This window comes from Phoenix dactylifera, chromosome 8, assembly GCF_051530095.1.
Source record: "Phoenix dactylifera cultivar Ajwa chromosome 8, Ajwa_hap1_PhDact_Kaust_v1.1, whole genome shotgun sequence".
NCBI classification, from domain to species: Eukaryota; Viridiplantae; Streptophyta; class Magnoliopsida; order Arecales; family Arecaceae; genus Phoenix; species Phoenix dactylifera.
Genome location: NC_143197.1, coordinates 26,027,087 through 26,050,291, shown reverse-complemented (window position 1 = coordinate 26,050,291; position 23,205 = coordinate 26,027,087). Strand labels below are relative to the sequence as shown.

The following is a 23,205-nucleotide window of genomic DNA, read 5'->3' as shown; positions in this document are numbered from 1 at the left end:
TAGAGAGTAGCGAATCTAATGAAGATAGCATGAGACAAAATCTACGATCCTGGTCCTGGAAGGTTTGAAGGGAGATTAAAAAATTTATCGAGTATAATATACAAGAAAGAGTTATATATTATACGGTGGATGGATCTACCTTGCTCGCTTATTAATATTTCACACATGAGTAAGATGAGCAAGGTGTTTACCATAACGAATACCCGTTCTATCTTATTGTTAAAATTTGCAAGCTTTAATCACCATTTATTAGTTGAAGAATTATTTTTATAAAAAATTCATGAAAATGCCATTTTGTTGAATTCCGGGCAATTTATATCCAATGTTGGACGATGGCCGCCGCCGCCGCCACCGCCGCCGTCGTTGGAGATGGAAAAGAAGATGGGCGGCGCCATTGCCGTGGGGGGAGAAGAAGGCATTTGTTTCTTGAAGCCACGGCAAGGGAAGAAGATGTCGCCGGCTGAGATGACCGGAGGGAACCGACGGCGATAGGACTCCGGCTGAACGTCGCAAGAAAAAAAGGAGGCCACGGCGGCGGAGGACCAGCGAAGGCGGCAATATCGGCTCGGCGTGGCTTCGATCTCTCTACCGCCCCCCCCCCCCCCCCCCCCCCCCCCCCCCCCCCCCCCATCTCGGGCCCGAGGCGGAGGGGTAAAACCGTCCACCGGTACTTTTTCCTGACATCTTTAAAAAAAGTTATATAATTGATCCTTTAAAATTATTACTTTATCAATGAAATAGTTGTTATTTCTTCAATCTTCCTATTAGATTAAACAATATAGTTTTCTTTTTAACATCCACCGCATGTTTTGACTGCCAGTTTTTTTTTTTTTTTGATAAGGGTAATATATCAGATCTTTCAATCATTAGTAGCTTTATTGTGATCTTGCCATATATGATCCAACTAGAAATCTTTTTACTCTTTGGAAAGAGTAGATCACATCACCTCTTTCTTGCTCTCGCGCAAAATCTACTCCAAGCCTAACGGCATTATCAACTGCTTGATCCAAGTTAAAGTTTGTGTATTTTGGAAATCTTGATCCATTGCCTTCCTAAGCTTTTTTTTTGGTAGAATATATATATATATATATATATATATATATATATATATATATATATATATATATATATATATATATATATATATATATATATATATATATATATATATATATATATATATATATATATATATATATATATATATATTGTAGAAGCTTTCCAAGCTCCTTTGAGGTTCAGAGTTAATGAGAGAAGTTTCTTTGGTGCTACAAAGACTTGTAGTCCACCAGATATGGTGATTTATTTCATTTGTCTCTTTTTTCATTTGTCTCTCTTTTCATTTGTCTCTCTCTTCAACATCCAAATCAATTTCGCCAGCCTTCTAATAGATCCGAAGAAGACTGCATATTTTTCCATCCAAGGCCAAGTTAGGGCATCGAAAAAATGAAAAAGTAGGATGTAATATAGAAACTTACAGAGTTACTCTACAAACCAAATCTGGGTAAAAATCCATGTAAAAATCAGAGAGAAGATAAGGAGAAGAGGGTGTTTAGACATTTTGTCACTATCTAAGCAGAGAGGCAGAGGTGGAGTTTTGGGGGCTGTGGGGCCTCGAGAAATAGCTGCATGGGATTAGATCACCAAAGCCTTCTCCTCTTCTCCTCTGCGTCTATAACTACTTGTGGCCACTGCACGGTCTTGGCCTCACATGCAGTCCTTACTCTCATCCTTTTTACAGTCCCATGTTCAGCTTCTTTTCCTTCTCCTAGCTTTACTGTTTTGGCCCCCTCCAGCTACCAAGAGCCAAAAGGTGGAAGAAAATATCAGTTAGTTGTTTCCCTGGAGCCGCCAAATTAAAATTTTTTCTTTGTTTTCTTGTTTTCAATTGAATTCTGAGCAGTTTCTGATCAGATCTTCTGGATTGGTTTGCAAAGGTGGGTTCTTGATCTCTTTTTTTTGAGCTCCTTTACTCATATATTGGATATTGCTTTACTTGATTCTTTTTTTTTTTTCGAACAATAACTTGATTTTTTTTCTTGGTAATTAGCATATGGATTTTGTTGTTAGAGGGATTTTCAAGGTGGGATTTGAAAATTTGGAATTTTGCACATCAAGAAAGGGAAATAGTGTTTTGGGTGTCAATTATAGCTGCAAGGTTTGAAAATTTCCGTTTCTTCTGTGTTAGAAGATTTGATTACCTAACTGTTATTTGTATGGCGTGTTCATGCTAGAGAGACCTTTAATCTATCCTTTTGTGCTTGTTGTAATGTAAGCCACAACCTTCTCCGTATATTTGAATAGCTTTGTTTGGATTGAATTGCTTTTCCCCCCCTTTTTTTGGATTTTTTCTTTGAATTTTGATTACTGTGATTGAGAATCTGGCCCTCTATGGTCATGGTCATGAACTTCTTCTATTATAATATAATAGACGGTTGGTTTTATCCTTTTTTTCTTTTTTTAAATCACAAGTCATCCTCCTTGAGCGTGGAAGCTTCTAGGAGCTTGCAGTCAGTTGCAGTTGGTGTACTGCAAGTTGCAGGCTTCTCTCTGACTTGACTGTTTAGTATGTGTCTGAAACTTTGAGTCCTTCTATTTAATGGTCTTTTGTTATATCCAGAAAGAAGTATCTTTCTCCAGCTTCTTCTTCTTTTTTATTTCGGTTACTGGTGGATTTTCCATTCCTTGCTTTTAGCTTAATCTACAAGCATATCTGCCACTTTTAAGGGGACTGTGGTTTGTGATTTACTCAAAATCCTGATTTTTCTTTATATATATTTTAGTTTGGAGGTAGGTTCTGTGATGAGGTGAATTTGGCAGATTTGGAAATGCAAGGTTCTCACTGCTTTGTTGAATTTTGTTTTGATCCTCTATCGCGTAATACTTTATTCAAGTATTTAGTCCTTTTTTTTTCTTTTTTGATAGTTCAGGTTCATGGTCTTTGTTATCTACGAACATTCTATAGGTCTAGTTACGTAGATTTTCCTTTGTTTGTTCGGTGATATGAATGCTTAGAAATACTTATACGGAGGTTTTTGATCTTTATATTTTGGCTTTTTTTTTATGGTCTCAGGTGCCAGCTACAAGCTTAGTTGTTTGTATGTGCTGTGTTGATTTCTCTTCTTATTTCTGTTTTTGCAATGTGGTTTGTAATTCAATTAAGTTGTCAATGTTATGTTGTTTAAGACATTCTTTTTTTAAAAAAAATTATACTGCAATATGTTGGACTTCAGTTCCTGATGTTGCTTACTGGCATTTAAAATTCTCATTTTATCGAAGTGATAAAGGAAAATCTTTTGAGTTCCCAAAACAAATCTGTAACAGGTTTCTGTCAATATATAAAATCAATATATGTAAAGTTAACATTTGTATGGTCATATTTCAATTTCATTAGCAGTTTCTTTGCTTGTTTGTTTGTGCATACATCTAGGAAACTTTACATATTTCTCGTACTACCTGCACTTGCCATCTGTTGATTACCATAATAATGGGGTTTTCTTGGTCCAGATCACACAGGCATTAATTTAATAAATTTAGTTTTGTTGAGCTTTCATGTCCTTTGACATTCCCTTTTCTTCGCCTCTTCTTTTTTTGGCATTTCACTTCTGCATGGAATTTTTTCCTCATATATTGCATCTCTGGTGAAAGATGACTCTTTTGATCTTTGTTACAAGTTTATTTCCTAATTATTGACTTGATCTAGTTATGCTAGCCTAAGATCTGATTTTACGACAAGAAAAATCTCTTCGGACTTGATCTGGAATTTCACTTGTAAATATCATATCTGGTCAAATTCTTGTGGCCTGAGTGTTGTGGCTTTTGCTTAAAAGATCTGGTATCCACATAAATTTGAAAAGGCATATTTTGAGATCACTTATTGATTTCTCTGGAGAACACATCAGAAATACAAGACAGAAAATGAGTACAGCCAAAGTGAAGCGTCGTGTGGGCAAGTATGAACTCGGGCGGACAATTGGGGAAGGGACATTTGCAAAGGTCAGGTTTGCAAGGAACTCCGAAACAGGGGAACCTGCTGCCATCAAGATTCTCTATAAGGAAAAGGTTCTCAAGCACAAATTGGTTGAGCAGGTAATTCTTGCAGCATTATTGGCACTCCATTTAGGCTTTGTGTTTATGTTTTGTTTTCCTAGTTTCTTATATGCATATGTTGAGTGCATTCTATGTCACTTTAGTGAAGCCTAAGTTAGAATTAATGATGCATTGAGGGAGACTGAATGCTATTAGGTTGTGTAGATGCCACATTTTGTTTATAATTGTAAACTTGCATGACTTAGTGAATCTTGTTGTCCTGCTATAAGTAAACTCAATTGCTTTTCCTCACTCACAGGCACATGCACACCACGCTCCCCTACAATGTAAAATAAAAATAAGAAAAAGGAGAAATAGAAAAGAAAAGAAGATGATACCTTAATGCTGTAAATAATGGATGTTTAAAGTTTATAGGAAAATTATGTTTGCAATTGATGTAGCAATATTGCAAGAATAGATATTCAATGCTTATGATGTGCAGCAATACTGTTACTTTGTCTATCAATGGGATATTTTTGACTTGATAAACAATATTTTTCTTGAACTGAATCATCCAAGTCCAAGAGTCATCTTTCTTTTGATCCACACACATAAGAATTCTCCTTAAGCTTTGCTCTTTCTTTCTGCTATTTTTTAAATATTTTTGCATTCTCATATTGATAAGAACATAAGTCATGGAATAATATCTTTAGCTGATACAAGTTTTCATGTTAACAATGGCTTTAGATGAGTCCTAGTGTAATGTTGCGTAAAGCACATAGTAATTTCTTCATGGCTTGTTATAATCTGTAGAAATATTATTTTAAGGGTAATTTGATTTGAAAATATGTCTTTCTTTTCATATTTCTCAAGCCGTCTCAATTACTAAGGGATAATTTTATAACTACTTGCAGATTAAGCGAGAAATTGCCACCATGAAGTTAATAAAGCATCCTAATGTTGTTCGGCTATATGAGGTAATCTTCAAAACCTTTGGCATCCATGGTGTTCTTTTGGTGCCTAATGATCCAATTAGGGAGAAGGAAGAAATTTCTTCAACCCACTCAATTCAAATCTGTAAAAAATATAGAAAATAGAAAAAAATGATGAAAATAGAGTTTAGATCTCCTTTTTTTTAATTAATTAATTATAAAGCTTAGTTACAAAGCCTCTATTTATGCTAATGAAATCTGCCCTTGCACAATTTGGGTTGAATTCGTCTTTTCTAGTTAAAAGAGATTATAGCTTTTCCAAAATAGGCTTGATTAATAGAAATCATCATGAAAAAGGCCAAAATTCTAAAGGAGGTATATCTTGACTCCTGCATCGATTTTGTTTTTTAGACCCTTCATCTAATTCTTCCTAGAATGGGAGAAATACGCAGTCAAAATCTTTTGAAATTTTTGCCATGATCAGCCTATTTCGAGATCCAAATGATGGAATTTGGCCTTGATCACTCGATGCGCCACAGCTTTATAGGATAGCGCCACGTCATACAGCTTGAAAAGTTATCCAATTTCACACACAAGAAAAGTAAACTCGGTTGAATTAGGTCTTGTTTCAGCTTTCCGATGCAGTGAATCTCGCTCCTGGACTCCTTCCAGTCCTCTCCATAGTGGTCAGAATGGACCACATCAAGTTTGATGATCCGCTTGGATCACCTAAAGTTTGGCAGTCTCATATCATCACATGAGCGAAGAAAACAGGTTACGATTAATGCCACAAAAGGGAGAAGGGGAAAAACTATTTAAGTTAGGTGTATCAAGTGCAAGTCGTTCATGTATGCATGCCAGCATATCGTTATTACATTTGACAGAACAAGTTTGAGTCATATGCGCATACATACACAATTATTTCTAGAATGAGATAGGTCCAAGGGAGTGCGTTCATTAAAAAGAAATGTCCTTATCAGTCCATTAAAAATCCACCACCCTGCCTCAACAAACAATCTACATTTCTAACAAATTTGCAATTTTGTCATCATTATCACTCTAATGGTTGTTGTCTAGCATGTCAAGCACCCCAACTCTAAATTATGCTAAACCTACTATATTGGAAGATGACTGATATAATATAGTGTACTAATTCTACTATTTCATGCAGAAAGACAACAATTATAAGTCGATGAGGCACAGAATTCAGAACAGTAGCTTAAAGTTCTTCTTGACTGAATTAAAGAATGAATATGAAAAGAGGATTAGTGCTCCAGCAACAGTTCAGTCTCAAAAAAAGTCAATCTGATAATAGGTTTAGAGCCATCCAGTCACTAGGAAAGTGGGTTGTTTCCAGTCCATGTGGTGATCCGGCTTATTGCTGATTGAGATTTTATGCGTGCATCCATTCACGTAGATCTGATTTTGGTGCTAATATTGTATATAGACTCTATATGGTAATGGAGGCCTTGTTAGTCATGCACATTCTTTAGCTGATGACAAATACAACCTAGAACTCTAAAATCAAAGAATAAGGTAGAACTAAGACAAGTTTCTGTTCATATCTGTCTTCCATCGCTCTTTTTTTCCTTCAATAGTTTCATTTCTTTGTTCAGGTTATGGGAAGCAAAACAAAGATATTCCTTGTACTTGAATATGTTACAGGGGGAGAGCTTTTTGACAAAATTGTAAGTGTGAAAATTTACTGCATACTATGTTTATGTTTGATTGAAAAGAAATTATATGTGGGGTGAATTTGTTGATTCAGAAGTTGTAATATGTCCTAGCATGCTGACAGAAATGGGCATTAAGCCTTCATGCATATATAAAACTTTCTTATTGTGCATCGTGACATGTTTCCTGCTATTAGCTCCAGTGTTTATAGTGCTCAAAACTTCAAATTTGAAGGTTAACCATGGGCGAATGAGGGAGGATGAAGCACGAAGGTATTTTCAACAACTAATTAATGCTGTGGATTATTGCCATAGCAGGGGGGTGTATCACCGTGACTTAAAGGTAAACTACTTGATTCTTAGATGCCTTAAACATCCTTCTTATTTTAAGTTCATCAGGCCTTTATGCTGAAAACTAAATCTTGATATCCTCCAACATGTTTGTGCAGCCAGAAAATTTACTACTCGATGCCAATGGGAACCTCAAAGTTTCTGATTTTGGATTGAGTGCGTTATCCCAACAAGTCAGGGTAACTATACATGCTCAAAGTTCTTGTTCTGGAATTGGTTCTTGATAGTAATAGTTCTTTACAGCTTCTTGACCAATGTTTCTATGAGTTTGTATTGCAATGAACAATTTCAGAAGCTTCTTGATTCAAGGCATTAATATAGCATTTTTTGACAAACCTGCTAAAACTTTTTTGTACACTATCAATTAATTTTTGTATATAAGAAATTTATCTTGGACCAATGAACAATTTCATTGGACCAAGTTTTAACATTTTTCTCTCTATCTGACATGGTGTACAAATGTCTTTTGAAGACAGCCATCCTGCATTTATTGAAAAACTTTATATAATGACAAAAGAAATTTCTCTTTCGTGCAAATAATGCTCCTTTTCACAAAGTTTATCACGGACAATGTTTTTTTTTTTTTTTGAGAAATTATCATGGACAATGTTGTGATGGGTTTATTGTTTCTTGAATAAAGGAACTCTAAACTATTATTGACCCCACTAAAGCACCTACCGTAAAGTCTATGAGTACAATTTCAACTGAACAGAAGTCCTCAAGAGGTCCTAATGTTTCCTTTATTTATGTTCCCGTAAACTTTTAAAATTAAAATATGACTGATATCCTAGTACTTAATAAATCTAAAGTAAGTTTTAGGTTTACTAATTGCTAGAGCTAGTAGCTAATTTTTGGTGGCTTTAAGCATCAATAAAAAAATTGTTGAATTCCTCACTCCATCAAAACAGGATGCTAGAACTCTGATCGATATTCTTTTTTGCCTTTTACCAATTAGAAAATATGCATATAATTAACTTGTAATTAATCATCACTTCTCAGAAATTAATCAAGTTTCAACTGTCGATGTTGTTTCCTTCAGGATGATGGCTTGCTTCACACTACTTGTGGAACTCCAAACTATGTTGCTCCAGAGGTGCAAATGGCAGTTTTATGATTATAACATTGGCAAATATACCTTCTTTTCTTTTTAAAATCATGTCAAGTACAATTTTTTTTCCATCTGTTTAGGTCCTCAATGACAGAGGCTATGATGGGGCAACTGCAGACTTATGGTCATGCGGAGTCATTCTTTTTGTATTGCTAGCAGGGTATTTGCCTTTTGAGGATTCTAATCTTATGACCTTGTATAAGAAAGTGAGCATTACACTATATTTAGGATTTAGGGTTCCATGTATTCTTACATTCTCATCCTTTTTTAAGAAATGTTCTTTACACATGCAGATTTCGGCTGCTGAATTTACATGCCCGTCTTGGCTTTCTTTTGGTGCCATGAGACTGTTAACAAGAATCCTCAATCCAAACCCCATGACAGTAAGTTACTTTTCTGAATCAAATTCAGAAATTATTTCTTTTAGATATCCTTTAATGGAGTAGAGGATATTTTGTGATTCAATTCATAAACTAGTGTAACAAGCTATTTCTAATTTATAATTGATAAGAATCACAAACAATGTCAAATAATAGATAGAACAACAGGAGCTGGATTGACTATTTTGAATTTGTTTCTTATTAATCATGATAAAGCATTTGAGATTGCTCAGAGAAAAATAAAAGAAGCAAAAATAAAAAGGTAGGCAGATCATTTTAGTGATATCCTGGGAGAGAAAATTGTGTCTTTGAAATTTCTAAGAGCAAAATTTGTTAAATGTACCTTGATTTATTACGTCTTGGTTGACCTTGCCTTTTTGTGTCTGATGGTAGCGAATAACAATCCCTGAAATATTGGAGGACGAATGGTTCAAGAAAGGCTATAAGCCACCAGTCTTTGAGGAGAAATACGATGCGAATCTGGATGATGTGGATGCTGTTTTCAAGGACTCTGAAGTGAGTCACAGACAACCTCTAGTGGCAGTTATAGTAAAAGATCTTTTCTTCTTTCAGCAAAAGCATCTCTTGTGGTGATTATAGTGCAAATGATATTTACTACATGTGATAACTGTTATTTCAGGAACACCATGTAACAGAGGAGAAGGAAGACCAGCCAACAACTATGAATGCATTTGAGCTGATTTCAATGTCCAAGGGGCTAAATCTTGGAAATTTGTTTGACATAGAACAGGTTGAAATATTGTATACTTTTTGTGGTTTGTCTTATCATTTCTATGTTTAGGCAAGGGATAAAATAATGCTGTTCCATTTTTCTTTGAATTATATGATGCAAAATATGATATTATTAGTTTCTAGTGTTTTAGCTTATTTATGAACATTTTTATTTTACTTTAATCCAAATGCGAATTTTCCTCTAATATGCTTATATTGCATCTCTTTCCTGTATGGAATGGTTCAGATTATTACTACAAGTGGGATCAGTTTTGCTGGTCATCATGGTTATACTTTAGGATCCTAAATTATCCACTCACCTGTGACAGGAATTCAAGAGAGAAACCAGATTTACATCGAAGTGCCCAGCCAATGAAATCATTAAGAAGATTGAAGAAGCTGCAAAACCACTGGGCTTTGATGTTCACAAGAAAAATTACAAGGTAGGTCGTGCAGGATTGTGGAGTGCTATAACTTTTAAATCCTAGACCACTCTTATAAACATATTAGATGGTCTGTGGCAACCTTCTTGGTAGAGGACCTAGAGGCAACATTATAGATTTACCTCTCAATTTTTTCATTAAGTAACTCTTCTATTTTCAGATGAGGCTGCAAAATGTGAAAGCTGGAAGAAAGGGGAATCTCAATGTTGCTACTGAGGTATCATTGAATTCATACTTCATTTAATTGATAAAATGCAGTAAGTTGATTTTTTTGTTCTGAGACTTGTGTTATGAATTTCAGGTATTTCAAGTAGCTCCCTCTCTTCATATGGTTGAAGTACGGAAAGCTAAAGGAGATACTCTAGAATTCCACAAGGTACTTTCATAAAATTTGACTGATAAGATGATTTATTGTAGTTGACTGGGTGAACAGGAAGATTATAGACATTTGTATTTCTATGACAAATATCTAGACGTTTGATTGAATCTTCTAATTGGCTGGAAGAACTGGATTTTTCAATCCTAGATCATCAGTTTGACAGCATGATTAGCATGCTTCTTATATCAAGTTCACCCCATGTTGATTGATTTTACATGCTAAAAGTTCTAGAGAGCACTAATTTGTAAGATGTCAGTGCTGCTGTCTGGTTATGGATAGACACCTTTAAGCAGATCATGATTCATGCCATTCTCTGAAACTTAGTGACTGAGTTTTGATTTGTTAACCTTTTATATTTTTCTTATCCAGTTTCTCATGTTAATGTTTTCCCACAAGCTTACAATGTTGCTGCTTAGAAGTACAGACTTTTGAGCTAGCTAATGTCTGAGTAACCCATGAAACTGATGCTAATAATCTAGCATACACTTGTGTCGCTTGTCTTTTACTTGATAAATTCAAACACATATGAAGAGATTTTTTTATAACTTAAATTAGTGATCTGTAAACACTGACATGACTTTCTCGAATCAACCCATTCATTGCATGGCTGCCAAATTAGTGTGATGTTTGCTTCCAGGGGTCTAACGCTCTGAAATATATACAAGTACATCTTGTATTTAAGGAACCATCATGTGTGCTCCATCAAACAATTTAAAGAAAAGGCTTCATTTTAAACTATCAAATATTGATGATTGGTTATCTGACCTGGATAACATTGTGATTTACTAAACATATAAACTCTTGTATCATGAACACTCTCTTGTCTTCACGTGCACTAACTGGCTAGCTTGAGAAATGCGATGCAACAGATATCGTATGGTATTTGATATAATATAGCAAAAGATCGTAGGCTGCCATGCACACTGTGGTATTACCCCAAAATCATCAGTCGTGAACTAAAGGCCTAGAAGCAGGGATTATCTGATAGCATTTTCAACCTGTTCCCATGTCCTGCACTCCAATCTGTGAAACTGCATGTACTTTGTGGAGCCTTCAGTCTCCTCTTATTCCCCTCCACTTCCATTTGAGCTCCTATTTTTCCAGCTAGAAGCACTATATATGAGTTCTAACATTTTCTTGTCCTTACTATAAAACTACTTTGAGAAAATTCTTAAGCATAATTTCTTTAGCAGTTTGGCTGATTGCAATTCCTTCTGTGCCTGCAGTTTTATAAGAATCTCTACAACAGCCTCAAGGATGTTGTTTGGAAATCTGAAGAGGATATGCAAGAAAATGTTACTGAATGAGGCAGTTCCAAGATAAGAGAGAGCCCCTTTTCTTGACAAAAGACATTACCTTCTAGTCACCTTGGTTATTTTATTTTATTTTTGGAGCAGGTTCTCAGCAGCTAGTCCTCAAATTGGCTGATGTGTCCCTGCATAATTTTTTCCTGTTAAACGCTTTGCCACTGTAAATCTTGGGCCTTGGGGAAATCTTGCTTGATTGTTTTATTTGTTTTTTTTTTTCTGTATTGTTGGTGGAGATCATAAAGTAGGCGTGAGTTTGATATACATGTAGAGTACTGTTTGATCTTATATATGAAGAGATCTCTTTTCTGGCGCTGGCGTGTATGTCTACGACCTTTAGTCTGCTTCAATAAATGAGCCCAGGCTTTCTATTTCCAGAGATTACTCCATTTACAATCAGCTGTTCGGCTTTTTCTGCAGCTCTTCTGTTTCATTGATTTCATTTTCTTAGTTGTGAAATGTGAGTATGAATACTGAACTGTTGACTCATTTGATCCCTCATTGGACGTACGTTGCCATTCTTACAATCTGCCATAACCAAGTGTAAAAGAGGCTCTCCATCTGTAAAGGAAATTCAATTTTTAGGAATATAAGCTGGAATGTCTCTAGATTGTGTCTCAACCATCGGTATAGCGGTCATAATTTCTTCGTCCATATGAGAAGTTGATTTAGCAACTCTTTTCTAGAGAAACTACCTAATAACTCCCTATAGATTTTCTGGACATTACCATTTTAATCACCTGATTGCTTTCTCCTATTTGACACTTTAATGCAGAAACAAGTTGCTGGCCTATACTCTTGGAAGTAGTAAAATTTTTGCAAATCCTATGCTGGAAAAGAGTTTTAATATTTTTAAGAAATTCTTCTTCTTCTTGTTGTTTTTTAAATAAGATTAGGAGGCCAATCCTCACTTTCCACTGATATAACCATCTCACCTCTCTACGGCCGACTCCAATTAAAATTGGACCCCCACCTTCTTGCCCGAGTGACAAGGAGTAATACCATCCGAGAATGATAAGATCAATCGATTTGAAGAGAACTTTTTATAGCAAAATAATGGCATTTTTTTAATAGATATTTTAAAACGATCATACCACTAAGACCCCCTCTATCTTCCCCAAGCCTCTGCACGAACTTTGTTTTACAGCGGCAACGCAAATGTCTTCGTCTTATTCTTTTGTTATGAATACGATTCTCAATTGCATGGATAATTGCAGTCATACGGAAACAAAATTGGCACTTCATCCAGGTTGCAACTCCTTTTCATATTTTAAACCTTTTGCTTCTCCAAATTCCACCACAAGGAAGTAGCATTGTTGCTATGAGGGTAGGCACACAGCCCACCCGAGTAGATGGGGCAGATTATAGAGGCCAGGCCTACATGAACCAATGCCATTGGACCAAAATAAAAAGGCTAAGAGGACTGCATATAAACCCATCGCTAGCTTTTTCATGCACAAATAACATAAGGTGTACATGCCGTATTATGGTAGTTTGACCAAGCCTCCAGTTATTACAAGCTTGTTTCTCCAACAGTATATAGATCCCATCATATTATCATCAGAGGATGGCGCAGTTCTTTGAGCGACGGCCACCACCGCGCTTCTTCTCTGGCTCGGACTTGCTTCCACTCCTCTTCTCTTGTATCCTCTTTTGCCGCTTCCTGCAAAAGATTCCAAATGGTTTATCGAGCCTTCTTTTGAATCCTCTAACGTCTTTGTGCATGCAGAGTGTAACCGTGCAAGTCCACCATTAATCTGGAGAGTGGCTTCTCTGTGAATCTCCTTGTCACCGCCTAGCGCATGACGTGACATATATATATATATATCGATGATTTTATTCTAGACCGAAGGCAGATTTGGTCTACCTAATATTCTTCCATATAGTGCTAGTGACGACAGAGAATCCTCCCATATTGGACTCCATGACCATTGGACCTTTTGGAATTTCGGACCTTTTTTTTTGGGTGCATCGGCCCATCACAATCTCGGACCTTTTAAGGGCACATCCATAAAAAATCTCAGCAAGCGCCGAGAGGCCCTACTCGTCGAGCCAGGACCACACCAGCACAGCGGATGGGCCCTAAAAAGGTCCACGTAGCGCACAGCATAGACCTCTATTTCCACCCTACCCTAGTTAATGTGACTTACCGGGGCATCACTTTTTATTGGGTATGTATGAGACTAATATGAGATGGTACCGTCTTTTTCATGCATTATTTATCTTGGGCAGGTCTGACGCCTTTTCCAAGCATCAATTTCTCCATTAGGCGGACACGACTCATCCAAGCCATCAAGATTGTGATGCGACGGGACACTTCATTTTGGACCAGATAGGGGATATAGACGTATCAAATTCTATCCTTATAATCTCTCATCCAAAAGGAGGTTTAAGGAATCAGAGATGAGCAAACTTGGGCTCTCGATTTTTATTCTCTTGCGCTGGTTTAGAAAAAGGGCGAAATTATCCAGAGATTCCCAATACCGTTCATTTAAATTAAAGAGGAAGCGTAAAGCCGAATTTGGGATTACACATACATAGCAGGGCATCCAACCAATATTTATCAGAAATATAACATCCATAGAACATCAAGCAACAGGACAACAGAAAGTTCCACACTCACGCCAGACTAGAATGCAAACAGCTACAGACTATTAAGCCCAGATACTAAGGATGCTCAAATAAAAATGACAAGCCTAACTCAGTAGGCTCTGAATGGAGCAACTATCGAACGGAAACCTTGGTATCCGCGTGCTTATAGGCCTAAGAGATGAACCGGCGAACCAGTTTGAGTTTGGCTTGCTCCGAAGTGTGAAAGAGAAGTCAATTTAGAATATGGATGGGATGGACCCTTAGAGGTTTAGGGCATGAGGCCAAGAAGCATGGCTAAGATCATCCATGCAGGATATAAGGCAGTGGGGGAAGAAACATCGTCATTTAAGTTTAGACAGACACTGTAACTAATCCATGCAACAGTTTCCAGGATCAAATGATAAAAGCCATGCATCAATTGAAAAGAAGGACGCAAACGGTACAAGGGTTAAAAAATGATTTCAATGAAATTTGAGTCATTGAAGATGGCACCATGTAGCTAGTTTTGCAATAACTTGAAAAATAGAAAAAAAAGGGGATCCTGCATCAAGATCCAAGCCCAAGCTCTGAAGACGATGACACGAAGAGGAAACAGAAATTCACAGAAACACACACAGTGCAAGACAAACCACCCAAGCCAGAAGACGGTACCCCAGGTTCTTTTTACTTTCCACAACTACAACTAAACCAAATAAATACTACTACCTACAAAACAGGGAATGAAGGGAATCACATAATACTACTTATCTGCCATGAATGTTCTGCTTTTTCATAAAAAAGGTTTTTAGTGGGGATTTCTCACTTGGCCATCATGACTTTGACAAACTCTTCGTAGTTGATCTGGCCATCACCATCAACATCAGCCTCGCGGATCATCTCATCGACCTCCTCATCAGTAAGCTTCTCCCCGAGGTTGGTCATGACATGGCGAAGCTCAGCAGCTGAGATGAACCCATTTTGGTCCTTGTCAAAAACTCGGAACGCCTCCTTTAGCTCCTCCTCTGAATCGGTGTCCTTCATCTTGCGAGCCATCAGGTTAAGGAACTCTGGGAAGTCTATTGTACCATTTCCATCTGCATCTACCTCGTTGATCATGTCTTGAAGCTCTGCCTCGGTAGGATTCTGCCCCAGTGATCTCATAACAGTTCCCAGCTCCTTGGTTGTGATGCAGCCTGTAGAATTTTAATACCCATCAGCAATATTCAACACATCAAAATAGCACGTAGCACAACTAATATTCAAAAGCATGTCAGTTTTCTTAACTTTAACAGAAGTTAATGTAGCATTGCTAAAATGAAATTTTTGCAGCATGTCTACATCGTAAACAAATAAACAAATAAAAGCATGTAGCACAAATGTAAATTGATGAACCAGCAAATGACCAAATAACAATTATCAGTTAAAATTGACAAACAAGCAAATGTTAAAAAATGGAGCAAGACATATGATGCTGCAAAGTCTAAAAAAATAGAACTGTGTGGATGCTGACAAAAGGACTGCATTTTCTGGTGCATTTTCAGGCGAATAATACCAGCTCAGAGAGCAAGGCATGAATCATCTATCAGTAGCAGAACTCAAATACTATTATCAGGCTGGACCACTTACTAGCATCCTAAAATATGGTTTTTGTAACATTTAGGTGACCTGACCTAAGTTCTGCTTTGAAGATACCCATCAGAGGGCAGAAAGAGACCACATAGAGCAGCATCCAATAAAGTAGAATGAAATCAGACACACTCAATGCAGATGCTTGATCCAAAAACAAAATTTAAACCAAAATCTATCAAATATAGAAACATATTTCTAATGTGCATCAAATATAAAATCTTTGACAACGCCTTATTGAATCCTCAAATCCAACTCTTGCAAAGTTCACAGCTTTGCAAATTTATTTCAGCATTTATAAGCATAATATTCTGGAGTTGGAGGATGGTCATTGCCTAATCTTCCTATATCATAAATTGCAGATTCTTATTAGCAACCACCACCTACTTCAATAATCAATGATGAGAAAGGGAGTATATGCAAGATAAAGAAACCAACAAGTTTGTTAAGCTTCAAGTATCTAACAAGAAGGTGTGGCACTAAGCCGCATTGCTATAATCTGCATGTGCTGGTTGCACTAGGAGAAAAAGCTCTGGATAGTTCATCTCGCTTTTAAAATGATGAATCACAATCAGTTGCATGAAAAAACATCAGACCCAAGTACCCGCATACGCAAAATTGACAATATGCTTGATCATATACTTTACCTTTGCCACAACACATCAAGCATATGTAAATAGACAACCAACAAGATAAAGCTCCAAATGCTAATGTAATTAATCATTATCAGATTCCGCATTCTCGGGTTGCATAATCATATTTAAAATTGAGCAAGACACCAAATAATCATAATCATATTTCTTATCCAATCTGACTGCTACGAGCTCTTCATGTCAAATATTTGAAAAAGAAAACACGGTCCAATAAATTATTCAATGAAAAACCAAGAATGTCTAACCTAATGCTATTTTGTCTATATTAATCAAAATAATAGCAATCCCGAACAGTTGGATGTATGTAAATAAATTGCATAGATCTTCTTCAAATGCCCCAAAAGTATTACATTAACATGGCAGCAAATTCCATGACAATTTTAGTAACACTTCATCTGAAACATCATGCATTAAACCTCGTGAAGTAATCCGAATATTGCATCTTGAACTTTCGTGTCAAAAAATATCTTGAAAACAGATATCTCTTTGAAGAGAATAAATTTGCAATACTGAGATCCCACACAATAAATATAATTTGGGTGTAATAGTGGCTTCCTTCGCCTGCATGCTTGCTTTCACTTTGGATGAACCATGGAGCCAACTAGAAAATTTGTGATCATGGAGTCAAGTGTTTAAAAGCAAAAAGCAGCATCCCACACTCCATGTTCAAGTAGCTAATGTTTATGCGATTACTTTCTGCTACAGTTTACTTTCAGAGAGCACACCCTAAGCTAAATTGGATGCTGAAAAGATGATCTTTCAAGAAAGATATGCTTGCACCGTCTGCTACACAGACATATAGAAAACCAGCTCATAAACTAACAAATGGTCGACATTGAGGATCCACGGAATGGCACAAATAAAATAGAGATATTAGGGGGAAAAGCAGAGAATCAAAAAAGAAAGAGAGAGAATTGTAAAAAGAATTATTTGAGTGTAAAATCCAGGTACCTTAACATTTGTAAATGCATACAAAGAACTACACCAAAAGCCTCAAAAGATAGCCAAGCCTACTACTTACCACATGAACTATCATAAGTCAGATTCAATTATACAACACCAAATGCTAAATTGTTTTAATACTCAAAATGATGTAGCCTTAGACTTCAACTACTTTTTGCAGAGTAACTCCAAGCTGAAGAAATTTAAAAACCAAAAAGTAAAAACATATTGAACAACTAAATGTTTGGGCAAAATACATCTTTTAACGTTTTAGAGAACCTTGCCTATGCAATAAAATCATGCACAAAGTAATCAATGTAGAATGAGAGCTTTTTCAGCCTAATTACTTTCAAAAATATAGCTAATATACGTGTACTCACATATATGACACATTTATTTTCATATTATTAATTTCCTTATAATGAACTACTAGGCGTACAAGTGTAAATGATCCGCGTCAACACGCTAAATCCTTGAAAAGTAATGGAACATTTACAATAGATATAATGACCAATCAATTATCAATGCTTCCATTGATTGAACATAGCATGTAAGTCAGCAACGAAAAATACATTTTATTTTGCTTTGCCCTATTATATCATCAAAGCTACTTTTCATTAGTCAATGTATCCTATAGGGTGATTGGATATAACAATTTTTGAGAAACTATGGTTAAATTTAGGGCTGCATTTCAAGGCAAACTCCCACTATCTATCTCCAGTAAGAGGCAAGAAACTAGCATGAACACACTCCACCAACCACTAGAGAGCGGGAACTGTTAATTTTTTTCCGTTATTGCTTCCACCAAGAACTCAAATTACTTTTTGACTATACATTTATTAATATAGGAAAACCTTCTTAAAAGTTTATGGCCCCATCAAAGTATATTTTTCACGAGATGTCTAAGTTTCAGGACAACGATGTGCTCAATCCTGCACCTTGCATTGCAAATTCTGCTTTCCCTTTTAATATAATAAGATGGTAGCAAGTACTCCCAAAATAACCTTAACAACCAAAAATATGCTATGGAAACTAAAGCTACAATTTACAAGTTTCGCAAATAGTGGGTAATAAAAATAAGACAGATAGAACAAATTTGAGCTGGAAGGTGCACTTCTGACCAACACATGCCAAGACATGTCAAACAGGCTAGATCAAACTCATTGTATTTCAAACAACTCTTAGATACTGTAGTCACGATGAGAACAAATCACTCCAGAACTGACTGCTAAAGATTGATATCGTGTAACAGCAATCACATTATCATTCATTCAGAGTCCTGTAACTAGAAGGATTCAAAAGGTTGTATATCTACTCAGAAACAGACATATTTTTTGTATATAAATCCAATAAAAAAGAATGAATTGGTTTCCTGTTTTATTATCTTAATGAATTGGTTGGACGAGGCCCAACTTTTTCCACAAAAACAAAGAAAAGAAAAAGGATGAATTCAAACAATAGCATAGCTTTCCAAGTATCGAGGACCACAAAACCATAGCTTGCCTACCTAGCATGAAGCACACAATTACTGAAACATGAATGTCGAAAAACTAGTGCTTTTAAATCGTATGAACTAGCTAATGTTTGCGTCCACTAACAGAGAGGAGAAACAAACTTCCGCGTCTAAAAAACTTCGGAGATATAAAATCAACAGCAAGTACATGTGATAATCTTTCAATATCATGCTCTATTCGTTGAATCATCGGGACCGCATAAAATATCAACAATATAAAGCCTAAGAATCAGAAAAAAAACATCATAATTGCCGCATCATAACAAGATGGAAATCAATCAATTAGCAAATACTCAATGAACTTGGAAGCTCATTATCCAAATACAGATTCATTTATACAAGAATTAGAGATCAATACCGATCATGATCATTGAAAACTCAATCAAAAAAAAAAAATCCAAAAAGCAAACTAACGAATAAAAAATCAATGACTATTTATCCCCCCCACCCCACCCCACCCCACCCAAAAAAAAAGCATCCGATTCCACAAAATAATCTAACAGCGAAGCCCTCTATGACGATTTCGATTCGAACCTAACCGATCCCCGATCTGGCCAAAGAAAACCCCTGGTCTCAAGCAAAACGAGATCAAAACCACAAAAGAAATCAAGATGATGAGAGTAGATAAAACAAACGAGGATCGAAGGAATCTGACCGTCTCCATCCTTGTCGAACAAGCTGAAGGCCTCCTTGAACTCGGAGATCTGGTCGTCGGTGAGCTGATCGGCCATCGTTCTTCTTCTACGAGAGATCGAGATCGAGAGAGATTAGGCGTTAAAGATGTGGAGAGAAGGCGAAGAGCGTTTTGTGGCTTTTGGTTCGGGGAAATTAGTGGTGGCTTTTATAGCGGCGAGGACGCGCTCGGCATCTGATGCTCTCCACCCGGACGTAATGACGTTGTTCAATGCGATAAATATGTTATGACGAAATTACCCCCCCTTAAATGTTTATTTTTCGCTCCCTACCACAAAATTATCTAGTTATTTATTCTTAAAACTAATTAATTAATTTTTGACCGACTTAAAACTCCAATCAATCAACTTACCAATTAAATCTAGTTTTAAAATGGTTTCCTCGTTTAAATGGTTGTATGTAGTATTCATGAATACTCAATTTTTCTTATTTTTTAAAAATTTAATGTATAAAATGCACTAAATATGTAGTTTATATATGACCTTTGTAGTTCATAAATATATGCTAACAAGTTGAGTAGAGTTCAATGATATATTATCTATGCATATATAAGATAAATTAAGTATATAAACATCACTTTTTATGGAAGAGAAATTAAATCAAAAAAAAATCTAAAAATTAATTGAATAAATCCTTAATTTCTATTCTTAATTTAAGATAAATAACTGAAATTCAAGTACTAGAAGCATGGAGATGCATCATGCAAAGCTTGAATATTAAAAAATAAAAATGCGATTGCTGGGATATTGCCTTGTTCAAATAGGAACAAATTTTTAATTCTTTAGTAATAATTTTAATAGTTTAAGGTCGACTGTCGTGCTCTTTGGGCATTCTTGTCATTTAAAAATTTGATGACATTGCTTTTGATAGGTGTCGGGCAAATAAAGACGAATCAGGGATAGTATCGTAATTTAGCGAAGAGAAAACAGGGTGGAGACGGGGCGAAAAAGAAAGCGGCAATGATCTAATTATTCGCGGTAACTTTAGTGTCGGGATTCCGCACCGGTGGTCCGCTCGTTACTCCCTGTCCGACATATTAAAGTTTAATAACTTGATTCTATCGAATTAATTTCCATTAACAGTCATGTAATTAATTGAATTAATTAATCCGGTGTGGGTCCCACAAGACGCGATTCCCACGCGGAGAGGCCCCACACCGCGTGGGGTTCGTTCGTGAACAGAAGAGCCATTGGCCCCCTTCATTTTACCCAAAACCCCTCCACTTTTTGACAATGACCTCAGTAGTCTATGCTTTGGCCTCTCCGCGTGAGGTTCGTTCGTGAACAGAAAAGCCATCGGCCCCCTTCATTTTACCCAAAACCCCTCCGCTTTTTGATAATGACCTCAGGAGCCCATGCTTAGAGCTCAAACTAACCGTTTCGATACAAGCACTCAATAGCTATCATTAAAAAATAAATAGATATTAGCAGCAATATGTATATATGATATATAAAATCTATGATAGCCATCTATCCTCTAATAACGGCCATCGAGCATGGTACAATACAATGTTTTATGAATCTATGCATTATATAGAATTCATGCTCGGCTATGTAACATCTCTCTACAATTAATATTTAATAACTTAGTTCAATGATTGTTACTTGAAATAAGTTAGTCAACCCAAGAAGCTCGAAAGCATTTGTATGCTACACTCCATGCTAATAAGCAGTGGCAATTTTAAACCTATTCTTCCTCCCGTTGCATTATCTATTTGTGCTTGCCTATCGATCTGTCTACGATAAACAAAAAAACAAATACGAAAAAGAAATAAGGAATTTGTGCTTGCTACTTCAAAAAATAAAAATAAAAGTGCCGATGCAACTTTTTTTTAGGATCTGTTTAGATATTTCCATAAGATTCAGCTAAAAATTATATAGGAATTAGGTCTATTGGTCCATCTATCTTATATTTTCTAATAATCTGTCCAAATCCAGCCTAAATTCTAGCCTCCGGGACATAATGAAGTCTTTTATTATAGAAAAAAACATTACATATGCAAATGATGTGATGTTTGTTTTTCAAAGAGTAGGGGTGAGAGGAAGTCCAATTGCAGGATGGTGTCGATCACTCCAACTATAAATAGTTTCTTTTTCTCACTTGTGTGAGTCTTTTGAGGCATTTCTAACACAGAAATCTAGGGTAATTTAGTAGGATTTGCAATTTCTTGATTTATTTATCAAAATTGAAAGAATATAGAGTTCATGAAATGATTGATAGAGATAAAAGATAAGAATTTCAACCACATGCCTTTCAGCATGGAACTCGTGAATTGATTGATGGATGAAAAAGATTAAAACTTCCAAACATATATCTTTCAACATATGTTGTGACATCATTGAATCTTAGTAGGTGATGTCAATCGTCTCCAGTACACATCCCTAACGTGAATCACACACATATAAAGGCTCCACCATGTTCCACGATGCTCCTTTGGCTTGCCACCTAATCTTAGTTGCTAAATTTTTCACGCCACCAATTATATATACTAGACTCAAGAAAGAAAAGACTTGATTACTGTGATTAATTTCAAGGATCAAATTAAAAAGAAGAGAATTATATATATATGTCTTGAAGGAGATGCTTAAAAATGGGTTTAAGACAGGTTTAGACAATTAAGAGGAAGGTTAACAAAAAGAGTGTTGCCCAGAGATGGTCACCCAAGAGGGGGTGAATTGGGTGTTTTAAAACTTTTTGTCTAATTAAAACAAAACACACAAGTGTATGTGCTAAAGTAAAGATAGAGTTATAAGAACAGTCAATCGCAAACACAAAGATTTATAGTGGTTCGGAGCTTCCACTGCTCCTACATCTACTCCCCAAACACCTTTGGGAATTTCCACTATAATCAGCGATTACAGTCCGGTAGTTTTGCGAGTGCACTACCCAACTCGTTGTTTTACCCCGGGCTAACAACGAACCCTACAATCCCCCAATTTTTAACCTAGGCTTGGGACGCCTATCCCTTGTTCCAAGTCCCTTGACTGGAACAAGCACAGTAATCAAATGTTTTACAAAGACTTAAAAGCTCTTAAGAAAGCAAATATATCAATGAGAAACAATGAAACCCGAAAGAACCCTTTTTGCCGTTGGAAGCGTGGGTAATGGTGGTTCTTCCGATGTGGATCGCGTTGGCTTGAATGTGAGCTTTGAATGCCGAGTGGGAGTGAGTAGTTGAGCACGAAATCAGATGGGAAAGCTTGAATGCACTTGATTTCTCCTCTTGAATGCACTAACTCCCTTGAACCTCTTTCTCTTTCTTCTCTCTTGAATGATCTTGTGTTTTGGTTGGTAAGAAGTTGTTTGAAGGCACTTAAAAGCTCCCTTTTATAGCCCAAAAAGCAATAGATCCGTTAGACACAAAAATATGATCGTTTGAAATTCAAACAAACCTACAAAAGTGTGTCAGTCGCATCCCAGGCGCTCCGGAGACGTCTCCGCTTCAACGCGAGACGTCTCGGCTGTATAAAATTTCTTTTGATGTTGTTTGAAGTCGACTCGGCGCTTTACGGGGACGTCTCTGAAGAAGAACAGCTTGAATGCTTGTTTTTCTGTTTTTCTGAGAGAGTCGGCTCGGCACTTTACGGGGACGTCTCGGGATGTTTGCGCTTTATGCATGGGGACGACTCCGCGACGTTGGGGACGACTCCGCAGTTTTATCACCGAAAAACAGGTCCTCTGGAATCCCCTGAGAGAGTCGACTCCGCGCTTTCTAGGGACGTCTCGGGAAGTTTGCTTTTTATGCGTGGGGACGACTCCGCGTCCTTCGGAGACGACTCGCGCGCATCCCTTGAAATCGGCCTTTCTGCCGTCTCTAAGAGAGTCGACTCCGCAGAGTCGGGAGTCGACTCCGACCCTGCGAGACACCTCGCC

General features: G+C 36.7%; 2 protein-coding genes across 5 annotated transcripts; one reads left to right on the top strand and one right to left on the bottom strand.

Annotated features, from left to right (window-relative positions):
- Positions 1–1,238: 1,238 nt before the first annotated feature.
- Positions 1,239–11,647, top strand: LOC103722966 (CBL-interacting protein kinase 32). 3 transcript variants are annotated; one of them, XM_008813731.6, is made up of 15 exons: positions 1,286–1,937; positions 3,903–4,089; positions 4,944–5,006; positions 6,578–6,649; positions 6,870–6,977; positions 7,084–7,164; positions 8,025–8,078; positions 8,174–8,299; positions 8,387–8,476; positions 8,867–8,989; positions 9,114–9,224; positions 9,535–9,648; positions 9,809–9,865; positions 9,950–10,024; positions 11,254–11,647. In XM_008813731.6, the coding sequence occupies exons 2-15, from the start codon at positions 3,919–3,921 to the stop codon at positions 11,332–11,334; spliced, it is 1,326 nt and encodes a 441-aa protein (XP_008811953.4). In that variant the 5' UTR covers positions 1,286–1,937; positions 3,903–3,918; the 3' UTR covers positions 11,335–11,647. The 3 variants fall into 3 exon arrangements, with proteins under 3 accessions (XP_088559371.2, XP_088559369.2, XP_008811953.4); XM_088703245.2 differs by lacking the exon at positions 4,944–5,006 and having other exon boundaries at positions 1,239–1,937; XM_088703243.2 differs by having other exon boundaries at positions 1,279–1,937; positions 8,174–8,476.
- A 1,111-nt stretch (positions 11,648–12,758) lies between these two features.
- Positions 12,759–19,484, bottom strand: LOC103722965 (calmodulin-7). 2 transcript variants are annotated; one of them, XM_008813727.5, is made up of 3 exons: positions 19,295–19,484; positions 14,729–15,098; positions 12,759–12,997 (listed from the first exon to the last, which is right to left on the bottom strand). In XM_008813727.5, exons 1-3 carry the CDS (start codon positions 19,368–19,370, stop codon positions 12,895–12,897), a joined length of 549 nt encoding a protein of 182 aa, XP_008811949.3. In that variant the 5' UTR covers positions 19,371–19,484; the 3' UTR covers positions 12,759–12,894. The 2 variants fall into 2 exon arrangements, with proteins under 2 accessions (XP_008811949.3, XP_088559372.1); XM_088703246.2 differs by lacking the exon at positions 12,759–12,997 and having other exon boundaries at positions 14,375–15,098; positions 19,295–19,483.
- Between the last annotated feature and the right edge of the window lie 3,721 nt (positions 19,485–23,205).

Coding starts and splice junctions, on each gene's coding strand:
- LOC103722965 (XM_008813727.5), bottom strand. CDS start 19,370: ATGGCCGATCAGCTCACCGACGACCAGATCTCCGAGTTCAAGGAGGCC. Junction 15,099..19,294: donor GTTCGACAAGGATGGAGACG/GTCAGATTCCTT, acceptor AAAATTCTACAG/GCTGCATCACAACCAAGGAG. Junction 12,998..14,728: donor GTCAAAGTCATGATGGCCAA/GTGAGAAATCCC, acceptor AATCTTTTGCAG/GAAGCGGCAAAAGAGGATAC.
- LOC103722966 (XM_088703243.2), top strand. CDS start 3,919: ATGAGTACAGCCAAAGTGAAGCGTCGTGTGGGCAAGTATGAACTCGGG. Junction 8,990..9,113: donor CTGTTTTCAAGGACTCTGAA/GTGAGTCACAGA, acceptor CTGTTATTTCAG/GAACACCATGTAACAGAGGA. Junction 9,225..9,534: donor ATTTGTTTGACATAGAACAG/GTTGAAATATTG, acceptor CACCTGTGACAG/GAATTCAAGAGAGAAACCAG.